The sequence below is a fragment of the Balaenoptera acutorostrata genome, chromosome 12 (genome assembly GCF_949987535.1).
Source record: "Balaenoptera acutorostrata chromosome 12, mBalAcu1.1, whole genome shotgun sequence".
In the NCBI taxonomy this organism is placed as follows: Eukaryota; Metazoa; Chordata; class Mammalia; order Artiodactyla; family Balaenopteridae; genus Balaenoptera; species Balaenoptera acutorostrata.
Window position 1 is genome coordinate 29706982 of NC_080075.1, and position 17978 is coordinate 29724959.

The following is a 17978-nucleotide window of genomic DNA, read 5'->3' on the forward strand; positions in this document are numbered from 1 at the left end:
CAGCAGTGGCTATAAAATGGCATCAGGAGAGATCCTGTGGGATGGAAATGTTCTATATCTTGACTGTGTCAATGGCAATACCCAGGTTGTGACAGTATACTATGGTTCTGTAAGATGTTACCATTGGGGAAAACTGGGTAAAGGACACACAGGAGCTATCTCACTATTATTTCTTACAACTGCATGTAAACCTACAATAATCTGTAAGCAAAAAGTTTAATCAGAAATGAAGGCAACACATGCCTCTTGTAACAAGTAAAACAATAGTCTGTGGTCAATCTCTTTCTCTACCCGTCCCATTCCCTCCCTCTTGAGATCACCATGCAAACTCACTGCTCATACAAACAGGCATGCATTTAATACTTTCTGTTTACTGTATCAAAATGGGATCATACATACTACATATTACCCTGCAGCCTACCTTCTTCACCCATCATCCCTATATCATAGACAGCTTTAAAAAAAAACAAAAATTTGTTTTAAGTGCCAAGCAGGATGGCAGGTATAGAAATTTTCTGACTAGGGCAAATCTGACAAATGTTTACCGTGCTAATGTGCCATAGCTCAGCCAGGTGCATTCAGTGAGAGCACAATATGCAAGTAGCATTCTAAAGAGATCTGCAAAAAATGCAAGGTCTTCAGCAGCTCTTCGAGGATCCCATCCCCCTCTCTGCCTCCTCCATGGAACCATCCCATGGAGGTTTAACAGTTTAACTCCATTTGCCCCCTCCTGCTGTTTGTGCTTTTGTTGTATACTTCTGTTCTACATCTCCACAAGACATTATTATTGTCATTTATTTACAAACTAACATATAAATATAAAGGTGTATGTACCTGGGTATATGTACATGTATATATTAAACACACACACACACTTTAAGTGCTCTTTGTTCTTTCCTGCAGTTCTGTTCTTTTTTGGGGGGGGGGAGGGGGCAAGTTTTTATACTGGTAAAGTTCTGTACTATTAGAAATATAAGATTTGAAAAGAAAAATGAGACTTGAGGATTATCTGTGGAGCTTATCCTCATTCTCCTGCTGACGCATTATGTGTTTATAACTTGAGAACTGCAGATAAATACAAACTAGTCTTCTCCATACTTGCTCACTAAGGAATTCCTCATTTCTAGGAAACGTCTATTTCAAGGAAAGGAAACAAACAAAAACACCTAGTGCACTAGATGATTAAAAGGTACACATTTTATAGCCTGAGTTCGAGAAAAAAATTACCCAAGAAACGGCCTTTTTCCCTAGGAGCCAGCTTCTACTAGGGGAGTCTAGGGTTCTCTAGGCAAAGAAAAAAAACTTGCCAGTTTAAACAGAATAACAGAAACGTTCAGCCAATCAAGTATACAGAGCTCATCACTTGCAGTGAGGAATGAAAGGCCTGTATCAACAGAAAAAATAAATGGCACAGGCAACGTCTGCAACAGAAAACAAACAGGAAATCCTTTAAAAAGCCAAAATTGCAAATCCAGATGAACAGGGTATGAAATTACACGCCGGGCAATGCACCTGTTAAAGGAAAAGAGGCGCACGCCAAGTCTGAAGTCTTAAGAATTCGGTGTTTAACACTACTTCTGCATGCTGCCCAGCAGAAAACTCGGGTCCTGGCTTAAGCCACAACGCACACTTCATTTAAGGAGGTGAACTGCTTGGTCTGACTCAGTTTCTTATTCTGTAAAATGAATGCAACACAGCTGTCGTGAGTCCCCAAAGAATTCTGCACAAACGCTTTGTAACTCCGAAGTGCTGTGCAAATCAGAGCAGCCCTTCTCTCCTTCACATTCGTTTGACTTAGAATTTCAGAAGTTTAGCTGAAAATATAGACGGCTCGGAAGCAAGGGACTGAGAGTGGCCCACACAGGTGGACAGAAATGCAGAAACTGGAGCACCTCATACAAACCACAAGAGAACACGTTCACGTGCACACGTTGTCAGTAACAGAAAACGCCACCGGTAGCAACCGTAAACCACTGAGAGGACCAGCAACGACATGTGTCCAAATCCAGCCGGCAGCACAGCCTCGTCGGCGGCAGTGCCTTAAACACAGCTCCCCGCACTCTGCGGCCTAACAAGATCCACTTTTTCAAAAAAGTTTAGCAACTTGCCAAGTACACTGGCGTAGTTCACCTTTTTTAATTGCTAAGCAAACATGCAGGGGAGTTGAGACAATCAAGGGAATGTTCAGCCTTCCTCAAAACTAAGATCCAGGAAATTCACGTTTTGCTTGAACACTTTCATGTCTAAAACTGATCACAAACCTCTGTTTGATGTTGTCTTCTCGCTGCTGGCCAATGAGCCCGGGAAAGACAACGAATTCTTTCCAACAGGGAGGGCTCTCTGCACTCTTCAGCTAAACCAGCGAAGCTTTACCACCGTCACGTTTAAAATAATGAGGAGGACGCCTCGATGGAGTTTACCGGGCTGCGCTAATCACGAGGGGCCTCGGGCGCCCAGGGCGGGTCCCATCCCCGCTGGCCGCGGAACCGGACCCCCTCCCCGGGACCCCCCCCAGGACCCCCTCCCCGGGACGCGGCCGCGGGACAGGACGCCCCCCAGAACCCCTGCCCGGGACGCAGCTGCGGGACAGGACGCCCCCCAGAACCCCTGCCCGGGACGCAGCTGCGGGACAGGACGCCCCCCAGAACCCCTGCCCGGGACGCGGCCGCGGGACACGAAGCTCCCCCCTCCCCAGGAACCCCTCCCCAGAGCGCGGGCCTCGCCGTCGTCTCGCGGCAACCGCCGCGCTCACCGCGGGACGGGAGCCCCCTCAGGCCGACTGGCCCCCGCCCGCCGCCCGGCCTCCCTCCGGCCCGCGCCGCCCGCCGCGCTCACCGCGTTTTTCTTCGGCACCATCTTGTCCATCTTCTTGGCAAGGAGAACCACCTCGTCCTCCATGGCCCCGGCAGTCCTGCCCCGCGCCGGGCCGCGGGGGACGGGAAAGCAGCGGAGCTGGCGGGGAGGCGGGTAAACCCAGGCGTCGGCGAGGGCCCTCAGCAGGAACGACAGACGCGCTTCCTCACTCACAACGACTGCGACGGCGGGGGCGGCGGCGGCGGCGGCGCTCCTCCCCCGCAGGCAGCGCCAATCGAGCTCCCGGCTCGCGGCGGCGGCAGCGGCGGCGCTCCTCCCCCGCAGGCAGCGCCAATCGAGCTCCCAGCTCGCGGCGGCGGCGGCGGCGCTCCTCCCCCGCAGGCAGCGCCAATCGAGCTCCCAGCTCGCGGCGGCGACGGCGGCGGCGCTCCTCCCCCGCAGGCAGCGCCAATCGAGCTCCCAGCTCGCGGCGGCGACGGCGGCGGCGCTCCTCCCCCGCAGGCAGCGCCAATCGAGCTCCCAGCTCGCGGCGGCGACGGCGGCGGCGCTCCTCCCCCGCAGACAGCGCCAATCGAGCTCCCAGCTCGCGGCGGCGCTCCTCCCCCGCAGACAGCGCCAATCGAGCTCCCAGCTCTTTCCTTTCTTTTTTTTTTTTTTGAATTTTGAGATTTTCCATTTGAAGTAAATCTTTAATGCTATTAAATTCACAAATATGCTAATTTAAATACCCAATTCTATTATCTAAAACACACATTGCAAACATACAAATATCTATTCTCTCCACATGTCAGAGCCCATTCATTTCATGGTTTGGAAATGGGGAGAATGGATCCCCTTAAACTGCAAGTCAGCAGGTGTTTCTTTACAGTTAACTTTAGCAAAATTCATACAAAATATTAATTAACAATGATCTTGTTAACTCACAAGGAAACACCTTCAAAACTGCATTTTGTTAGAGTTTCTGTACTAAAATGTAGAAAAACTGAACTACACAAATATTGAAAAGTTAAAAATTCCTTAATTTTTTATTCCTGGTACCACTACCACAATTTACAGGGCAATATACCTGATGTAATGAAAAGAAAAAGACAAAGCTACAACAGATAAAAGACCTCAGGAATGTACATCTAATTGACACTACATTGCATTAATCAATAGCTGCACTTTTTGCAAACTGTGGCTAGGACAGTCCTGAACAAGAAAGGTTTCCTGTTTAAGCTGCAGTAACTTTTCTGACTATGGATCATCGTTCCTTCTGTGGCAGATTTTTACAGTTCCTCTAATGCATTTGGGACGACTGTCTCAAAGTAACCTGCAGCTTTCCTGACAACTCCTCGCTCTCTCTCCTGCTAAGAACTGTAGCCCTTTTCTTCTGAGTTTTGAGAACCTTCTGCTACCATAGCCACCACTTCCACCACCAGATCCATAACCACCACCATAGGGACTTCCCGAGCTTCTTCCACCAAAACTGCCTCCCTTCATGGGTCCATAATTTGATTGCTGTTGGCCACTATAATTTCCAAAATCATTATAGCTCCCACCACCACCATAGTTACCTCCAAAATTTCCTCCTTCATTGTAACCATCATATCCTCCACCACCGCCACCATATCCACCATCTTGGTGTCCATATCCTGGTCCACCACCACCATAGCCTCCTCTACTACTGTAACCAGGACCACCACCATAGTTACCACCGTCGCCTCCAAATCCGTTATATCCACCATCACCTCCTCCATAACTACCTCTGCTGCCACCACCTCCACCACCATAGCCTCCTCTTCCACCAAAGTTTCCACCACGGCCAAAGTTACCTCCACCACCTCCAAAGTTTCCTCCACGACCCATAAAGTTGCCAGATCCACCTCCACGACCTCTCTGTGATCCAGCAGATTGCATTTCTTGTTTAGAAAGGGCCTTTTTCACTTCACAATGATGCCCATTAATAGTGTGGTATTTCTGAACAACAATTTTATCAACGGTATCATGATCATCAAAAGTTACAAAAGCAAATCCTCTCTTTTTTCCACTCTGCCTGTCTTCCATAACTTCTATGGTTTCAATCTTGCCATACTTTTCAAAGTAGTCTCTCAAATTACATTCTTCTGTATCTTCTTTAATACCACCAACAAAAATTTTCTTCACTGTGAGATGGGCACCAGGCTTTACAGAATCCTCTCTAGAAACAGCTCTCTTTGGTTCCACTACACGCCCATCAACCTTGTGTGGTCGAGCACACATTGCTGCATCCACCTCTTCAACCCAAGAGTAAGTCACAAAACCAAAGCCCCTGGAACGGTTTCTTTGGGGGTCTCTCATCACCACACAATCTGTAAGTGTGCCCCATTTCTCAAAATGTTCTCTTAAGCTATCGTCTGTAGTTTCAAAGCTCAGACCACCAATAAACAGTTTTCTCAACTGTTCTGGTTCCCTTGGATCATGGCCCTCCTCCCCCCGGCGGCGGTGGCGGTGGCAGCGGCGGCGGCGGCCGGAGTCGGGCTGGGGGCGACCGGGTGGCGGTTTTACCTCCGTTTTGAGACCGGGCTCGCCTCTTCCAACTCGAGTTCAATATGGGACCGAGAGCCCAGCTCTGTTCTATGTTGGGCCATTTTACTTCAGCCTAAAAAAATTTCTTCTAGTATTCCCTAAGGTCTGCTGGGGATCAGTTTTCTTATTTTTCATTTATCTGTATTTGATTTTTTTAAATTGATTCCAATTTTCTGTTGAGATTCTCCATATTTTAATCTATTAATCCCCATCTTTTACTCTCAATATAGTCATTTTAAAGTTCTGTGCTAACTCCAGAATCTGAATTCCCTCTAAATCAATTTTTCTTGTTTTTTTTTTTTTGTCTTAATTTTTAGTCACTTTTTCCTGCTTCAGGAATTTCATAGTTTTTGATTGTGTGCTGGACATGGTGAATAAAAACTTCATAGAGACTGAAGATGCTATTACTTTGCACCAGAGAAGATTTACCCCTTTCTCTGTTAATCAGAGTGGCTGGTCATTTCAGTCATTTCAGGAATTTTACTAGGTCAGAACTGGGTTGGAGCTTTAGTTGTCTCATCCTACCTATGATTTTTCCTAATTTGTGGCCTCCCTGGATTTTTGCTGTGAGCCTGACAGGTCTTTGATTCTTCAATAAATACAGTCAGTTATTGACTTCAGTCTTTCAGATGTTTGAATTCAGCTCTTTAGGCTCTCAGTTCTCACAGCTTCAGAGTATGGCAAATGTAAGGAGAGACCAGCTATGTATTTGTTGCCGTTACACTTCCTCGATGAAAATTTGTCTCATAAACACTGAAACATTGCAGATGATTTCTCTTTTTCTGACTCAGCCCCCTTCTTGGGGATGGCACTTCCGGGTTTTTACTGTGAGTCTGGTAGGTCTCTAATTCCTCACTTTGGAAAGTTCTCTCCCTCAGGCATTAGGTATTTAGCTTCCTGCTTTATATAGGTTCAAAAACTGGCAAATGTCTTGAAGAGGAGACTTAATGATTGTCACAGGCCCCTTTATCTAGCGGGATTTGGTTTGTTAGTGCCATGACTGTGCAGGAAATTTCACTCTGCTTTCTTGGCTCAGTCCCCCATCATCCTATACCACCCTGACACTAAGGAAATGTCCTGTGGGGGAAATCGGCTTGACACTCTGCTAGATTTCACTCCATCATGCCAGCAAATGAGTTCATCAAAAGGTATGGTGATTTCTCTTTTCCAGTGGAGTATGTCTCCCTACACCAAACCCCTGCTCCAAATCTCTAAATGTCCCTCTCTAGCATATTAGTTGATATTGTTTCTTGATTGCTTCCTTAGCTCGATGATCTTTTATTCAAGTTTGTTTGCTTGTTGCAGCAGGAGTGATGGCCTGTGCCTACCTCGTGCAGGCATATTATTATGGAGATATGGCTTTGGTCCCAGACACCACAATAAGGAGAATATCCTAAGAAAGCAAGTCACACGAGTTGTTTGGTTTCCCAGTGCATGTAAAAGTTATGTTTATGCTATACTGTAGTCTATTAAGTGTGCAATAGCATTATGTCTAAAAAAAGTACATATCTTAATTTGAAAGTAGACTTTAAGAATGCTACCCATCATCTGAGCCTTCAGCAGGCTGTAATCTTTTTGCAATAGTAACATCAAAGATCACTGATCGGGGCTTCCCTGGTGGCGCAGTGGTTAAGAATCTGCCTGCCAATGCAGGGCACACGGGTTCGAGCCCTGGTCTGGGAAGATCCCACATGCCGCGGAGCAACTAAGCTCGTGAGCCACAACTACTGAGCCTGCGCGTCTGGAGCCTGTGCTCCGCAACGGGAGAGGCCGCGACAGTGAGAGGCCCGCGCACCGCGATGAAGAGTGGCCCCCACTCGCCGCAACTGGAGAAAGCCCTCGCACAGAGGCGAAGACCCAACACAGCCAAAAAAAAAAAAAAAAAAAAAAAGATCACTGATCACAGATCATGTAACAAGTATAAGAGTGAAAAAGTTTGAAATATTGTGAGACTTACCAAAACGTGACCTAGAGACACGAAGTGAGCAAATGCTGTTGGAAAAATGGCACCACCAGTAGAGCTGCTTGACACAGGGTTGCCACAAACCTTCAATTTGTAAAAAAAAAAAAAAAAAAAAAAAAAGGCATTATCTGCAAGGTACAATAAAGTGAAGTGCAATAAAGTGAGGTATGCCTATACATCCTGCCTCAAAGTAGAAATCCTATTTAGATCACCTTTAATTTCTCTCTATGATATATTAATAGTTTTCTGTTCAGGGTTCTTACATTTTTTATTACACTTATTATTAGGTATATGATGTTTTGATGATAATGTAGATGGCATATTTTTTAGTTTTTAATTTTATAACTTTTCAGACACAGAAAAATGTTAGTGGAATTTTTTAATGTTTGGTCTCTTATCTGGCAACTCTTCTAAAAACTAACTGATATTCTAATAAGTTATCTGTAGATGGTTTTGGATTTTCTGTATCCTTAATTATATCAAATATGGAAAGTGACAGTATTATTTCTTCCTTTCTTAGCCTTATATTTCTGATTTCTTTTTCCTGCCTTACTGCTAATGCCATTTAATACTTTTACTAACAGGTTGAATAGAAAAGGTAAGAGTTGGCATTCTTATTTTGTTCCTAATCTTACAGTGGACATTCTCCACATTTCACTATAAATAGGATGGTGGCTCTCAAGTTTTTTGTAGTTTCCCTTTGCTATGAGTTTTTAATCATACATAATTATTGAATTTTATCAAATGCTTTATCTGACTATACTGATATGATCATATACATTTTCTCCTTTATTTTACTGATGTGGTGCATGACATTTATTGATATCTGAATGTTAACTCCCCTTGCATTTCTGGAGTAAAACAACTTGGTAGGAATTCACACACACACACACACATTCACTCACTCACACACTCTACATTTGATTGTCTAACATTTTGTGTATGATTTTTGCTTCTGTATACATAAGGGAGATGAGCCTATTTTCTTTTCTCATAATTGTCCTTTTAATTAGTGAATAGTATATAGAGGGTAGAGATTTAAAAGACCTTTTAAAAGGTCTTCTTCTTCTGTGATATAATACAATACAGTATTACTCCATTTTTTTTTTTTTTTTTTTTTTTTTTTTTTTAAAGGATTTTCTTATTTATTTATTTATTTATTTATTTTTGGCTGTGTTGGGTCTTCGGTTCGTGCGAGGGCTTTCTCCAGTTGCGGCAAGCGGGGGCCACTCTTCATCGCGGTGCGGGGACCGCTCTTCATCGCGGTGCGCGGGCCTTTCTCTATCGCGGCCCCTCCCGTCGCGGGGCACAGGCTCCAGACGCGCAGGCTCAGCAATTGTGGCTCACGGGCCCAGCCGCTCCGCGGCATGTGGGATCTTCCCAGACCAGGGCTCGAACCCGTGTCCCCTGCATTAGCAGGCAGATTCTCAACCACTGCGCCACCAGGGAAGCCCTACTCCATTTTTTTAAAATGACCTTTTTTATTTTCAAATAATTTCAAATCTGCAGAAAAGATACAAACAGAGTTCCCTTTACCTCTCTCCCAGTTTTTCCTATTGCTAACATCTTATACTACCATAGTATATTTTTCAAAATTAAAAAGCCAACATTTATACATTACTATTAACTAAACTTAAGACTTTTTTTGGATTTCACCAGTTTTCCTGTTAATGACCTTTTTCTGTTCTAGGACCCAATCCAGTATATCACATTCCACTTAGTTAGTTGTCATGTCTCCTTAGTCTTCTCTGGTCTATGACAGTTCCTCATTCCTTCCTTGTTTTGCATGATTTTGACAGTCTTGAGGAATATTTGTCTGATATTTTGTAGAATTGTTCTCAGTCTGGGTTTGGCTGATGTTTTTCTCATGATTCGACTGGAGTTATAGGTTTTGACAAAGAATACCACAGAAGCGAAGTAACCGTCTCATCACATCATAACAGAGAGTATGGAGTGTCTCCGTGACATCACTGGTGATGTGAAACATCATCACTTGCATAACATGGTGTTTGCTTGGTTTCTCCACTGTAAAGTTACTTTTTCTCCCATTTTATACTCTCTTTGGAATTCAATCATTAAGGCCAGCCCAGGACTGGACTTAAGGGGAAGATTAAGCTTCACCTCCACCTCCTTGGGGAGGAGATGGATGCCGGGGGTGGGGGGTGGCGGGGGGGAGGTTACCTACATATGGAATTCTTCTGTTGACAAGATTTGTCTTCTCCCTCTCTCCTATTATTTATTTATTTATACACTCATTTATTTACTCCATTATGTTTTAATATGGATTCTTTATAATCTATATACATAATTACAACCTTCAAAACCTCTGGTTCCCCCACTGACATATAAACTTTTTGAGGAAAGGCTCTGTTTCTTTTTTATTTTTGTACACTCTATGCGTTTAGCATAGTCCCCTAATTTATAGTGGACTTCCAGTAATTATTTTGTAATGGATATCTTTCCACTTCAACTGAAAAGTACCCTTTCCTTATATAATAGCATTCTAAATCCAAAATAAAAGTAGATTTTAAAATAAGTAAAAGTTAACTCATGCATGATCACCCTGTAATAAGTATGTAAAAAAGCAAAGGGTACTGCAGAAATAACTTAACCATTTGAGTTGGATGTGTCTCCAAAAAATATTGAAGCCACATTTGGAAAGAAATTACAGTATTCGAGAAGCCAAGGATATGACCTGCTGTGTGCTTTCTCTTTTTTGTTCAGATCACCAAAGGAGATTAAGACCCCGTTTTCTCCCATCTCTGGAAAATTATCATCTGATGCAGTCACTCAGATAACAACAGAGAGTCCAGGAAAAACCATGTTTTCATCTGAGATTTTTGTTAATGCTGAAGATCGTGGACATGATATTCCAGAGCTCAGTACACAGAAGTCGGGCAAAGTTCCTGTCAAGTTTGCTTCATCATCTTCAGTCCAACAGATTACTGTTCTTCATGGCACAGATGGTAAGAGAATTTTAGGTCACATTACCAACTTTTGTGGGTCATTAACTAAGAAATTTCTTGATTGGGTCTTTCTAGTTAGAAAACCTAATTTTAATTTAAAGCATTAGGTTGTACATGATTAAAACATCTTTTATTTACATAGCTATGAAGAGAATATAATTTATTATGTTTTTACTTCAATTTCTAGTGAAGTTAACAACCTATGTGAAACTCATGCTACTTGTGGCTGACGTATTTTCAACTCATGATACTTGTCATAAGAATGCAAGTAGTTCATGAAAACATAAAAACTATAGAGGTTCAATTTTAGGGAGGTAGATAATTATTTGGCATTGTTTCTTTTACTATTGTTTTGCATGATACAGTGAACAGATAGCAAACACAATACCAGTCTATTTCTTGCTCAAGAAACGTTGAGCAGGGACCCAGGTTGACTGTGACTCTGCTTTCTTTAAAACATGGAACCTTGGATTCATCATCATAGTCAACTGGAAGGGACGAAAAGCATGGAGGAGCACATGTTGGGAGGCTTTTATGGGCTAGGCCTAGGTGTGGCCCACATCACTTTCCACTGACTAGGAATAGTTTAGCTGTGCTTTCCAGGATGAAGAAGAAATGAGTTTTGGTGAACAGCTAGCAATTTCTACCATAAGGTCTACATTTAGAGTGTTCCTATGCTATCATGACAGTGATATTTTTATAGTGCTTATACTATATAACATTCAAAATTATAGCAAGTTATTTTCTTTTTCAGACCAGTAACTCGAAAGTTAAGTTCCCATTCTACCTCCAAATGAGGGTAGGAACTTTCAATTACTAATTTTAAAGTATTCAACAGTTTGTACAAATCTGTTCAAAATATATTTTAAGTTTTCCTACTTGTGCAAAAAGTTTATCTGTCTGTAGGTATAAATGGAATATGCCTAAACGTATAAAGAAAATTGCTTAGTTCCACATTTAAATTGCACTGAATTTAATTTGAATAAATACATTTATATGTTGAAATGGTTATATTTCTTTTCTTTTTCTTTTTTTTACTTTTATTTATTTTATTTTTGGCTGTGTTGGGTCTTCATCACTGCGTGCAGCCTTTCTCTACTTGCGGCGAGCAGGGGCTACTCTTCATTGCGGTGCACAGGCTTCTCATTGCGGTGGCTTCTCTTGTGGTGGAGCACGGGCTCTAGGCACGTGGGCTTCGGTAGTTGTGGTGCATGCGCTCAGTAGTTGTGGCTGGCGGGCTCTAGAGCGCAGGCTCAGTAGTTGTGGCACATGGGCTTAGTTGCTCCGCGGCATGTGGGATCTTCCCGGACCAGGGCTGGCACCCGTGTCCCCTGCATTGGCAGGCGGATTCTTAACCACTGCGCTATCAGGGCAGCCCGAGATGGTTATATCTCTTATACATTTTTATTGTGAAATAAAATTATGCCCCCCAAATGTATAGTCTAATCAATATCACACAGAATGCCTTTAATGTGTCAGTTACCTATTGCCACCGTGATACTGTATAAGAACCTCGAAAATCTCAGTGCTTTATAACAACAGACATTTGCTTGCCTCACTCATGGTCTTATGAGTCAGTTGGAGTTTGGCATCAGGATGCAAAAACCGTTTGGGTCTGTTCCACATGCCTTGTACTGAAACCCAGGCTACTCTGGGCTATGCTGTTTTCATGTTGGTGGCAGAGCACAGGAGAGGAAATCCAACTGTGGAAGTGTATTTTTTACCTCTTCTGACATCAAATGGATCAGTCTATATAGAGCCCACAGTTCATGGTCTTACCTTTACATACAGGTACTTGGTAGAAAGGACTCCTTTAAAAGAGAAATATTATTTGGTTTAATAATAAAATATTTTTAACTCTGTGGATTCAGAAGTAAAATTTTAAAAATATTTTAAAAGTATACAGAAGAGCATGTTGAATTTATGACTATGTGTCCACTGCTCTGAATTAACAAATTAAGAGTAATATGCTATATGTTTATATTTAGTTCCATCTGCAAGTTTTTTGAAGAAATAAATTTTATGGTTGGACTTTCTTCTTTACCCTTCTGCAGTCCTTTCTGTCTCTCCCAGGAACAACCATTATTTGCTGAATAGTCACTTCTTCCCCCAGAGATAGGCAGTCCAAAGTAACTTTAAGACTTCTGCATCCAAACATAAAGTTGTTGAGAATTTCAAAAAGCCACTTATCTTGCCTCTGAATTCTCCATCTCCACATGGTAGCCATTCTTGCTCTGGGTCCATTGTCATTCTGCCCAATTGTTGTTGTCCATTTTCTGCAAACTTTGAACTAAATGGTAAATTTAACCATCACCACCAAGCTTTATATACACTGGTGGAGGAAGAAAACTACTAAGTCAATATTCTAACAATAATGACTACAGCAACGTCCAAAGAGAAGTAGAGGCTACAGCCTATTTTTCCTGTTATTTAAATTCTTCCAGCCTCTATACATTTCTTCATTCTCCTTGAATTCAGCCAGGTTCTCATTGGCTGGGGTTTTGCCTGATAGGTTGGTACAAGTATTCCTAAGTAGTCTAAGGCTTTGCTAGCCCTGCATAGGTTTAAGGTCATTTTTTGGTTAATTTCTATGACCAGGCTTGGTAACGTGGTCCCCTAGGTGTAAGCCATACTCCTACTGACTTTCTTCTTTTAAGGTAACCTTATTTCTCCCTGATAGTTAAGGTCAATTGTAGTTTTAGTCAACACTATGGCATCCTATTCCCTGCATTGTTTCAGTGACATAAAGAATGTAAAATGACTAGATGGCTCCTGTCTCCCGGTAGAAGTGCCCCTCCCTTATTTCTAAGATCTTCCATCAAACAAAGCAGAGTCACAGAGATAGAAAGCAAAAGATTTTAAAGGCTTCTGCCTTTGTTCCTAAATACATGCATTCTGCCTGTGGGATAGGCAAGTGCCATATGTGGTTCTGAGCACATGCCGTATTCGGCAAGCTAGCATTCCAGCCTCAGAAAGTGATGCCTCCCAGCTTGTGCCATGACAGTTATCAGTAAATTGTTCACTCGCTCTTTTGTTTTTGAGTTTACCATAGCTGTGGGTGATCAGGCTCGTGAGGAGAACAGTGACTCCCTTTAGGCGTCAGCCTTTTGTCTCATTTCCTTCCCTATGAAGTCAATTCCTTGGTTGGAAGCAGGGTACTAGTAATATGGATTCCATGTCAAATCATCAGAATGATGGAGTGGTCAAGGATGGTAACACAATTCTAAGTAATATAAAAGTTGTTATTGCGTCCAGAATGAAGGAGATCTCATTCGACTCTGGGACTATCAGACTCTGTCTAGAGTATTTTGATTTTTATAAACTAGACATGGGCAACTAGGAGTCCATCTAGAGGTGATTACAGGATGCAAGAGAAGACCATGGTCCATAAGGATAAACTGAAGAAGCTGTTGTGTTTAATCAGGAGAAGTGGTAGCTATCTACCAAATTCTATTTGAATGAGCAGTACAACCCCATGAATACTGAGGAGTAACCTAAACAAGAATTTTATAGGACTCATGTGATGGCAGTACTAATCCTTTGTGTAGGCATAGAAAAGGACAGTAGACTAAAAGGAGGGATGGGATATTTCTGAATGGGAAAATTGAATATTTAAAGATGTCATTTATTCCCAAATGAATTTAAACTCTAATGTAATTCTACTCAAAATTCTAATGGAATTGTTCTTTTGAACTTGTTTAATTGATCTTAAATTTTTTCAGGAAGAATAATAAGAAAATACTGGAAAAGAAGAGTGATGGGGAGGATAAATTTTAGCAGCAGCCAGTGGAGTGTTTTAATGGGATGCCTGGAAGTTGCAGACATTATTCTCAGCCTTGACCTATGGGCCCAGACTTAGTCATATGTCCATACATGTCTGCAAGGGAGATTGGGAAATACAGTGTACAGATGAGCAGTATGTACCCAGCTAAATATCAAAATGCTGTTACAGAGAGAGAGTTTCTACCACATCATGAAAGAAAAACAAGTGTATAGAAAAAGATTTCAGGGACTTCCCTGGTGGCGCAGTGGTTAAGAATCCACCTGCCAGTGCAGGGGACACGGGTTCGAGCCCTGGTCCGGGAAGATCCCACATGCCACAGAGCAACTAAGCCCGTGCTCCACAACTACTGAGCCTGTGCTCTAGAGCCCGCAAGCCACAACTACTGAGCCCATGCTCCACAACTACTGAAGCCTGCGTGCCTAGAGCCTGTGCTCCACAGCAAGAGAAGCCACTGCAGTGAGAAGAGTGAGAAGCTCGCGCACCACAACGAAGAGTAGCCCCCCACACCGCAACTAGAGAAAGCCCGTGTGCAGCAATGAAGACCCAATGAAGCAAAAAAAGAAGAAGAAGAAAAAGATTTCATCTTCTATAATAATCAAATTACTACCATGTCACAGACATTTTAGAAAGAATTTTAGCAGTTAGTATTTTAAAAAAAGAAACTTTATAAATGACATAATTTTTCACTCTGAAATCAGAAAACTTATGTGAAATGGGGCAGCAGGGGAGAATGGGTATGCTATAAACAAGAAGTCTTTATTACAGAATTCTTTATTATTGAAAATTTAATCCAGCCTAAATTTTTAACATTATGAGAAGGGTTAAATACACTTAATGTGTAGTAGAATGATAAAAAATGTGAAGATAGGAAATAAAATGAATATTTTATTATCAATGTAAAGTAGAAAAACTGAATTCCACATTATACATACTATATACAACTATGTAAACAAATAAGAAATACAGAGGAAAGACCTGTAGAAATACATTAAAATATTAATAATAGTTATCTTTGAGTGGTAAGACTTTGTCTTTTTTATTTCTGTGTATTTTTTTAATATTGAGAATTTATACTTTTATAATGGAAAACTTATTTTGAAAATCTGCCACATAGAAGAGAATTAGATTTACTTTCTATGACTCTGGAGGGAGAACCTTCAAAGATCAGTAGTAGGGGTTAACAACGACCAGGTTTGGGTTCAATATAAGATAAAGTGTTTCTTAGTTAGAGCCATCTAACTATGGACTAGATTGCTAAGAAATCGTCTTCTCAATGAATCCTACACTTACCACTCTATTTAAACTGCATCCTGCTGCAATTTCCCAAATACTTCTAATCTTCCTCAGCATTTTCTAATTTTTTGGGGGGGAGTGGCTGTTTTGGGTCTTTGTTGCTGCATACGGGCTTTCCCTAGCTGTGGTGAGTAGGGGCTACTCTTCGTTGTGGTGCATGGGTTTCTTATTGTGGTGGCTTCTCCTGTTGCAGAGCGCGGGCTCTAGGCGCACAGGTTTCAGGAGTTGCAGCACGAGGGCTCAGTACTCGCAGCACAAGGGCCCTAGAGCACGTGGGCTTCAGTAGTTGCGGCACATGGGCTCAGTAGTTGTGGCGCTCGGGCTCTAGGGCAGGCGGGCTTTGGTACTTGTGGCACGCAGGCTCAGTAGTTGTGGTGCACAGGCTTAGTTGCTCCACAGCATGTGAGATCTTCCCAGACCAGGTATCGAAGCCCTGTCCCCTGCATTGGCAGGCAGATTCTTAACCCACTGCACCACCAGGGAAGTCCCAGGATTTTCTAATTTTTTATGTCACTAATAATTTATAAAAATACTAGATGATTTACTTATTCAGTACGCTAATTGTTTACTGTCTGTCTCCCTCTTCTAGAGTGCTAGTTTACTGATACATTCCAAGAATCTTGACCACTGCTTGGCACATTAAAGGTACTTAATATTTGTTCAGTGAATTAATCAATGTTTTCTTATTAAGTATTCTGATCTTTATGTCCTTAGGCCAGCCTTTACTGTTGCCATATAAGCCTTCTGGTAGTACAAAGATGTACTATGGGCCCAATATGGCGGCGCCCAGTGGCGGTGTGAGCTGTGAGGAGTTCGCCGAGTTCCAGGAATTACTCAAGGTGATGAGGACGATTGATGACAGAATAGTACATGAATTAAACACTACGGTTCCAACAGCTTCCTTTGCAGGGAAAATTGATGCCAGCCAAACCTGTAAACAACTTTATGAGTCTTTGATGGCGGCTCATGCCAGTAGGGACCGAGTCATAAAAAACTGTATAGCTCAGACCTCATCAGTAGTAAAACAGCTCCGAGAGGAGAGAGAAAAGAATTTGGACAATTTAACGTTATTAAAGCAACTTAGAAAAGAACAGACAAAGTTGAAATGGATGCAGTCAGAACTGAATGTTGAAGAAGTGGTAAATGACAGGAGCTGGAAGGTGTTTAATGAACGCTGCCGAATTCACTTCAAGCCTCCAAAGAATGAATAAAAAGATACTTTTTTTTAAAAAAGGACCGGGTCATCTCATAGGAGTTAAGCATGAGAGACATCAGCATGGTGGGCTTCCCAGGAAGATTTCTGAGCCAACAGTCCAAGACCTTTTGTTGATTTCAGCCCCACTTACCCAAGACCTCAAGTATAAATAATTCTGATAATTATGGAGAAATCAACTGCTATTTTATACTGATTCTGTAAAAAAAAAAAAAAAAAAGATATTTTGTAACTATTAAAATAATTTTCTGAAAAAAAAAAAAAAAAAAAGATGTACTATGTTCCCCAATTAAGACAAATTCCTTCATCTCTGGATTCCAAGTCAGACACCACCATTGAGAGCTCACACTCAGGTATTATGCAGAAATTATTCAAAATTTTATTTTTTGAAATTTTATTTGTGGATTGGCTGTTTAATTCTGGATGACATATGAAAGCTCAGTGCTATTTCATCTTTAAGTGAAACATGGAGATTTTCATGACACAGTCTCTGGTTCAGATAGGTGAGTTATTTGGTCAGATGTATTGTGTACACTCAAACATTTGATAAATATTTGAAGAAAATTGTATGAACAGTTACTTGTTTGGGTTAGTGGACTCCATCTAGGACAAAGGTTTCCAAGTTTTCTCTGTTCACAGTCACCTTAGTGTTTGGGTGATTTCTTTTCTCATCATCGTGGGGATATAAATCATCAGCAGCATATAAATACATGAAGTATTTTTTCAGATACTAAGCTATTATGTTATTAGGGTATAAAAATACTTACCGTTTTGATCTTACAGCTTAATAAGCAAAAGTATTTTTGGTTTTGTGTTTGAAAGAAAACATTTTACTTTGTTCAGAAATATGCATAATTACTTGCTAACAAGATATGTGTGGCTATTAGGGCACAGTTTCTCAAACCTTGAGATGAGATTGGACACAACCACCCTCATTTATTGCTTTTGTTACAGAAACTGTCAAAAATCCAACTCTGCAGAGATACAGACAGCAGCATTGAAAGGAATGTAGCAGTATCTAATGTTGAAACTTTAAACTATCTTTAGCTATTAGTTTTTGTCCTGTACACCAGATATTACATATCACTGTTTCTCTAGAGTTTTAAAGTATCCCACAACATCCCTGTGAGATCACCACAATAGAACTGCAGATTTAGAAAATGAATAGCATCCTGTGGAGGAACTGAATAAATATTTTCTGTGGAAAATTATAAGGATACGGAGTTGGTATGGTGCGGGGTTTTGATTGTTGGGATAACATATTGATTGGTCCACAGGAGTTGACTTGGTTCAGTTTAGATATAAATTGTTCATGATTTGTCGATAGACATCTTTATAGGTGTAGAAATTAAAAAGAAAGTAGTTGTCCCTGGTCTTACGCAGATTTTCTGTTAATTT

General features: G+C 41.6%; 2 protein-coding genes across 2 annotated transcripts; one reads left to right on the forward strand and one right to left on the reverse strand.

Moving 5' to 3' along the window:
- Positions 1-3823: 3823 nt before the first annotated feature.
- LOC130709341 (heterogeneous nuclear ribonucleoprotein A3-like) lies at positions 3824-5228 on the reverse strand. Its single transcript, XM_057557856.1, has one exon. It carries the CDS (start codon positions 5131-5133, stop codon positions 4117-4119), a length of 1017 nt encoding a protein of 338 aa, XP_057413839.1. The 5' UTR covers positions 5134-5228; the 3' UTR covers positions 3824-4116.
- A 4802-nt stretch (positions 5229-10030) lies between these two features.
- LOC103014865 (protein MIX23-like) lies at positions 10031-16634 on the forward strand. The gene is made up of 2 exons (XM_007167309.2): positions 10031-10290; positions 16082-16634. The coding sequence occupies exons 1-2, from the start codon at positions 10146-10148 to the stop codon at positions 16576-16578; spliced, it is 642 nt and encodes a 213-aa protein (XP_007167371.2). The 5' UTR covers positions 10031-10145; the 3' UTR covers positions 16579-16634.
- Positions 16635-17978: the final 1344 nt, after the last annotated feature.

Coding starts and splice junctions, on each gene's coding strand:
- LOC130709341 (XM_057557856.1), bottom strand. CDS start 5,133: ATGAGAGACCCCCAAAGAAACCGTTCCAGGGGCTTTGGTTTTGTGACT.
- LOC103014865 (XM_007167309.2), top strand. CDS start 10,146: ATGTTTTCATCTGAGATTTTTGTTAATGCTGAAGATCGTGGACATGAT. Junction 10,291..16,081: donor TGTTCTTCATGGCACAGATG/GTAAGAGAATTT, acceptor TTATGTCCTTAG/GCCAGCCTTTACTGTTGCCA.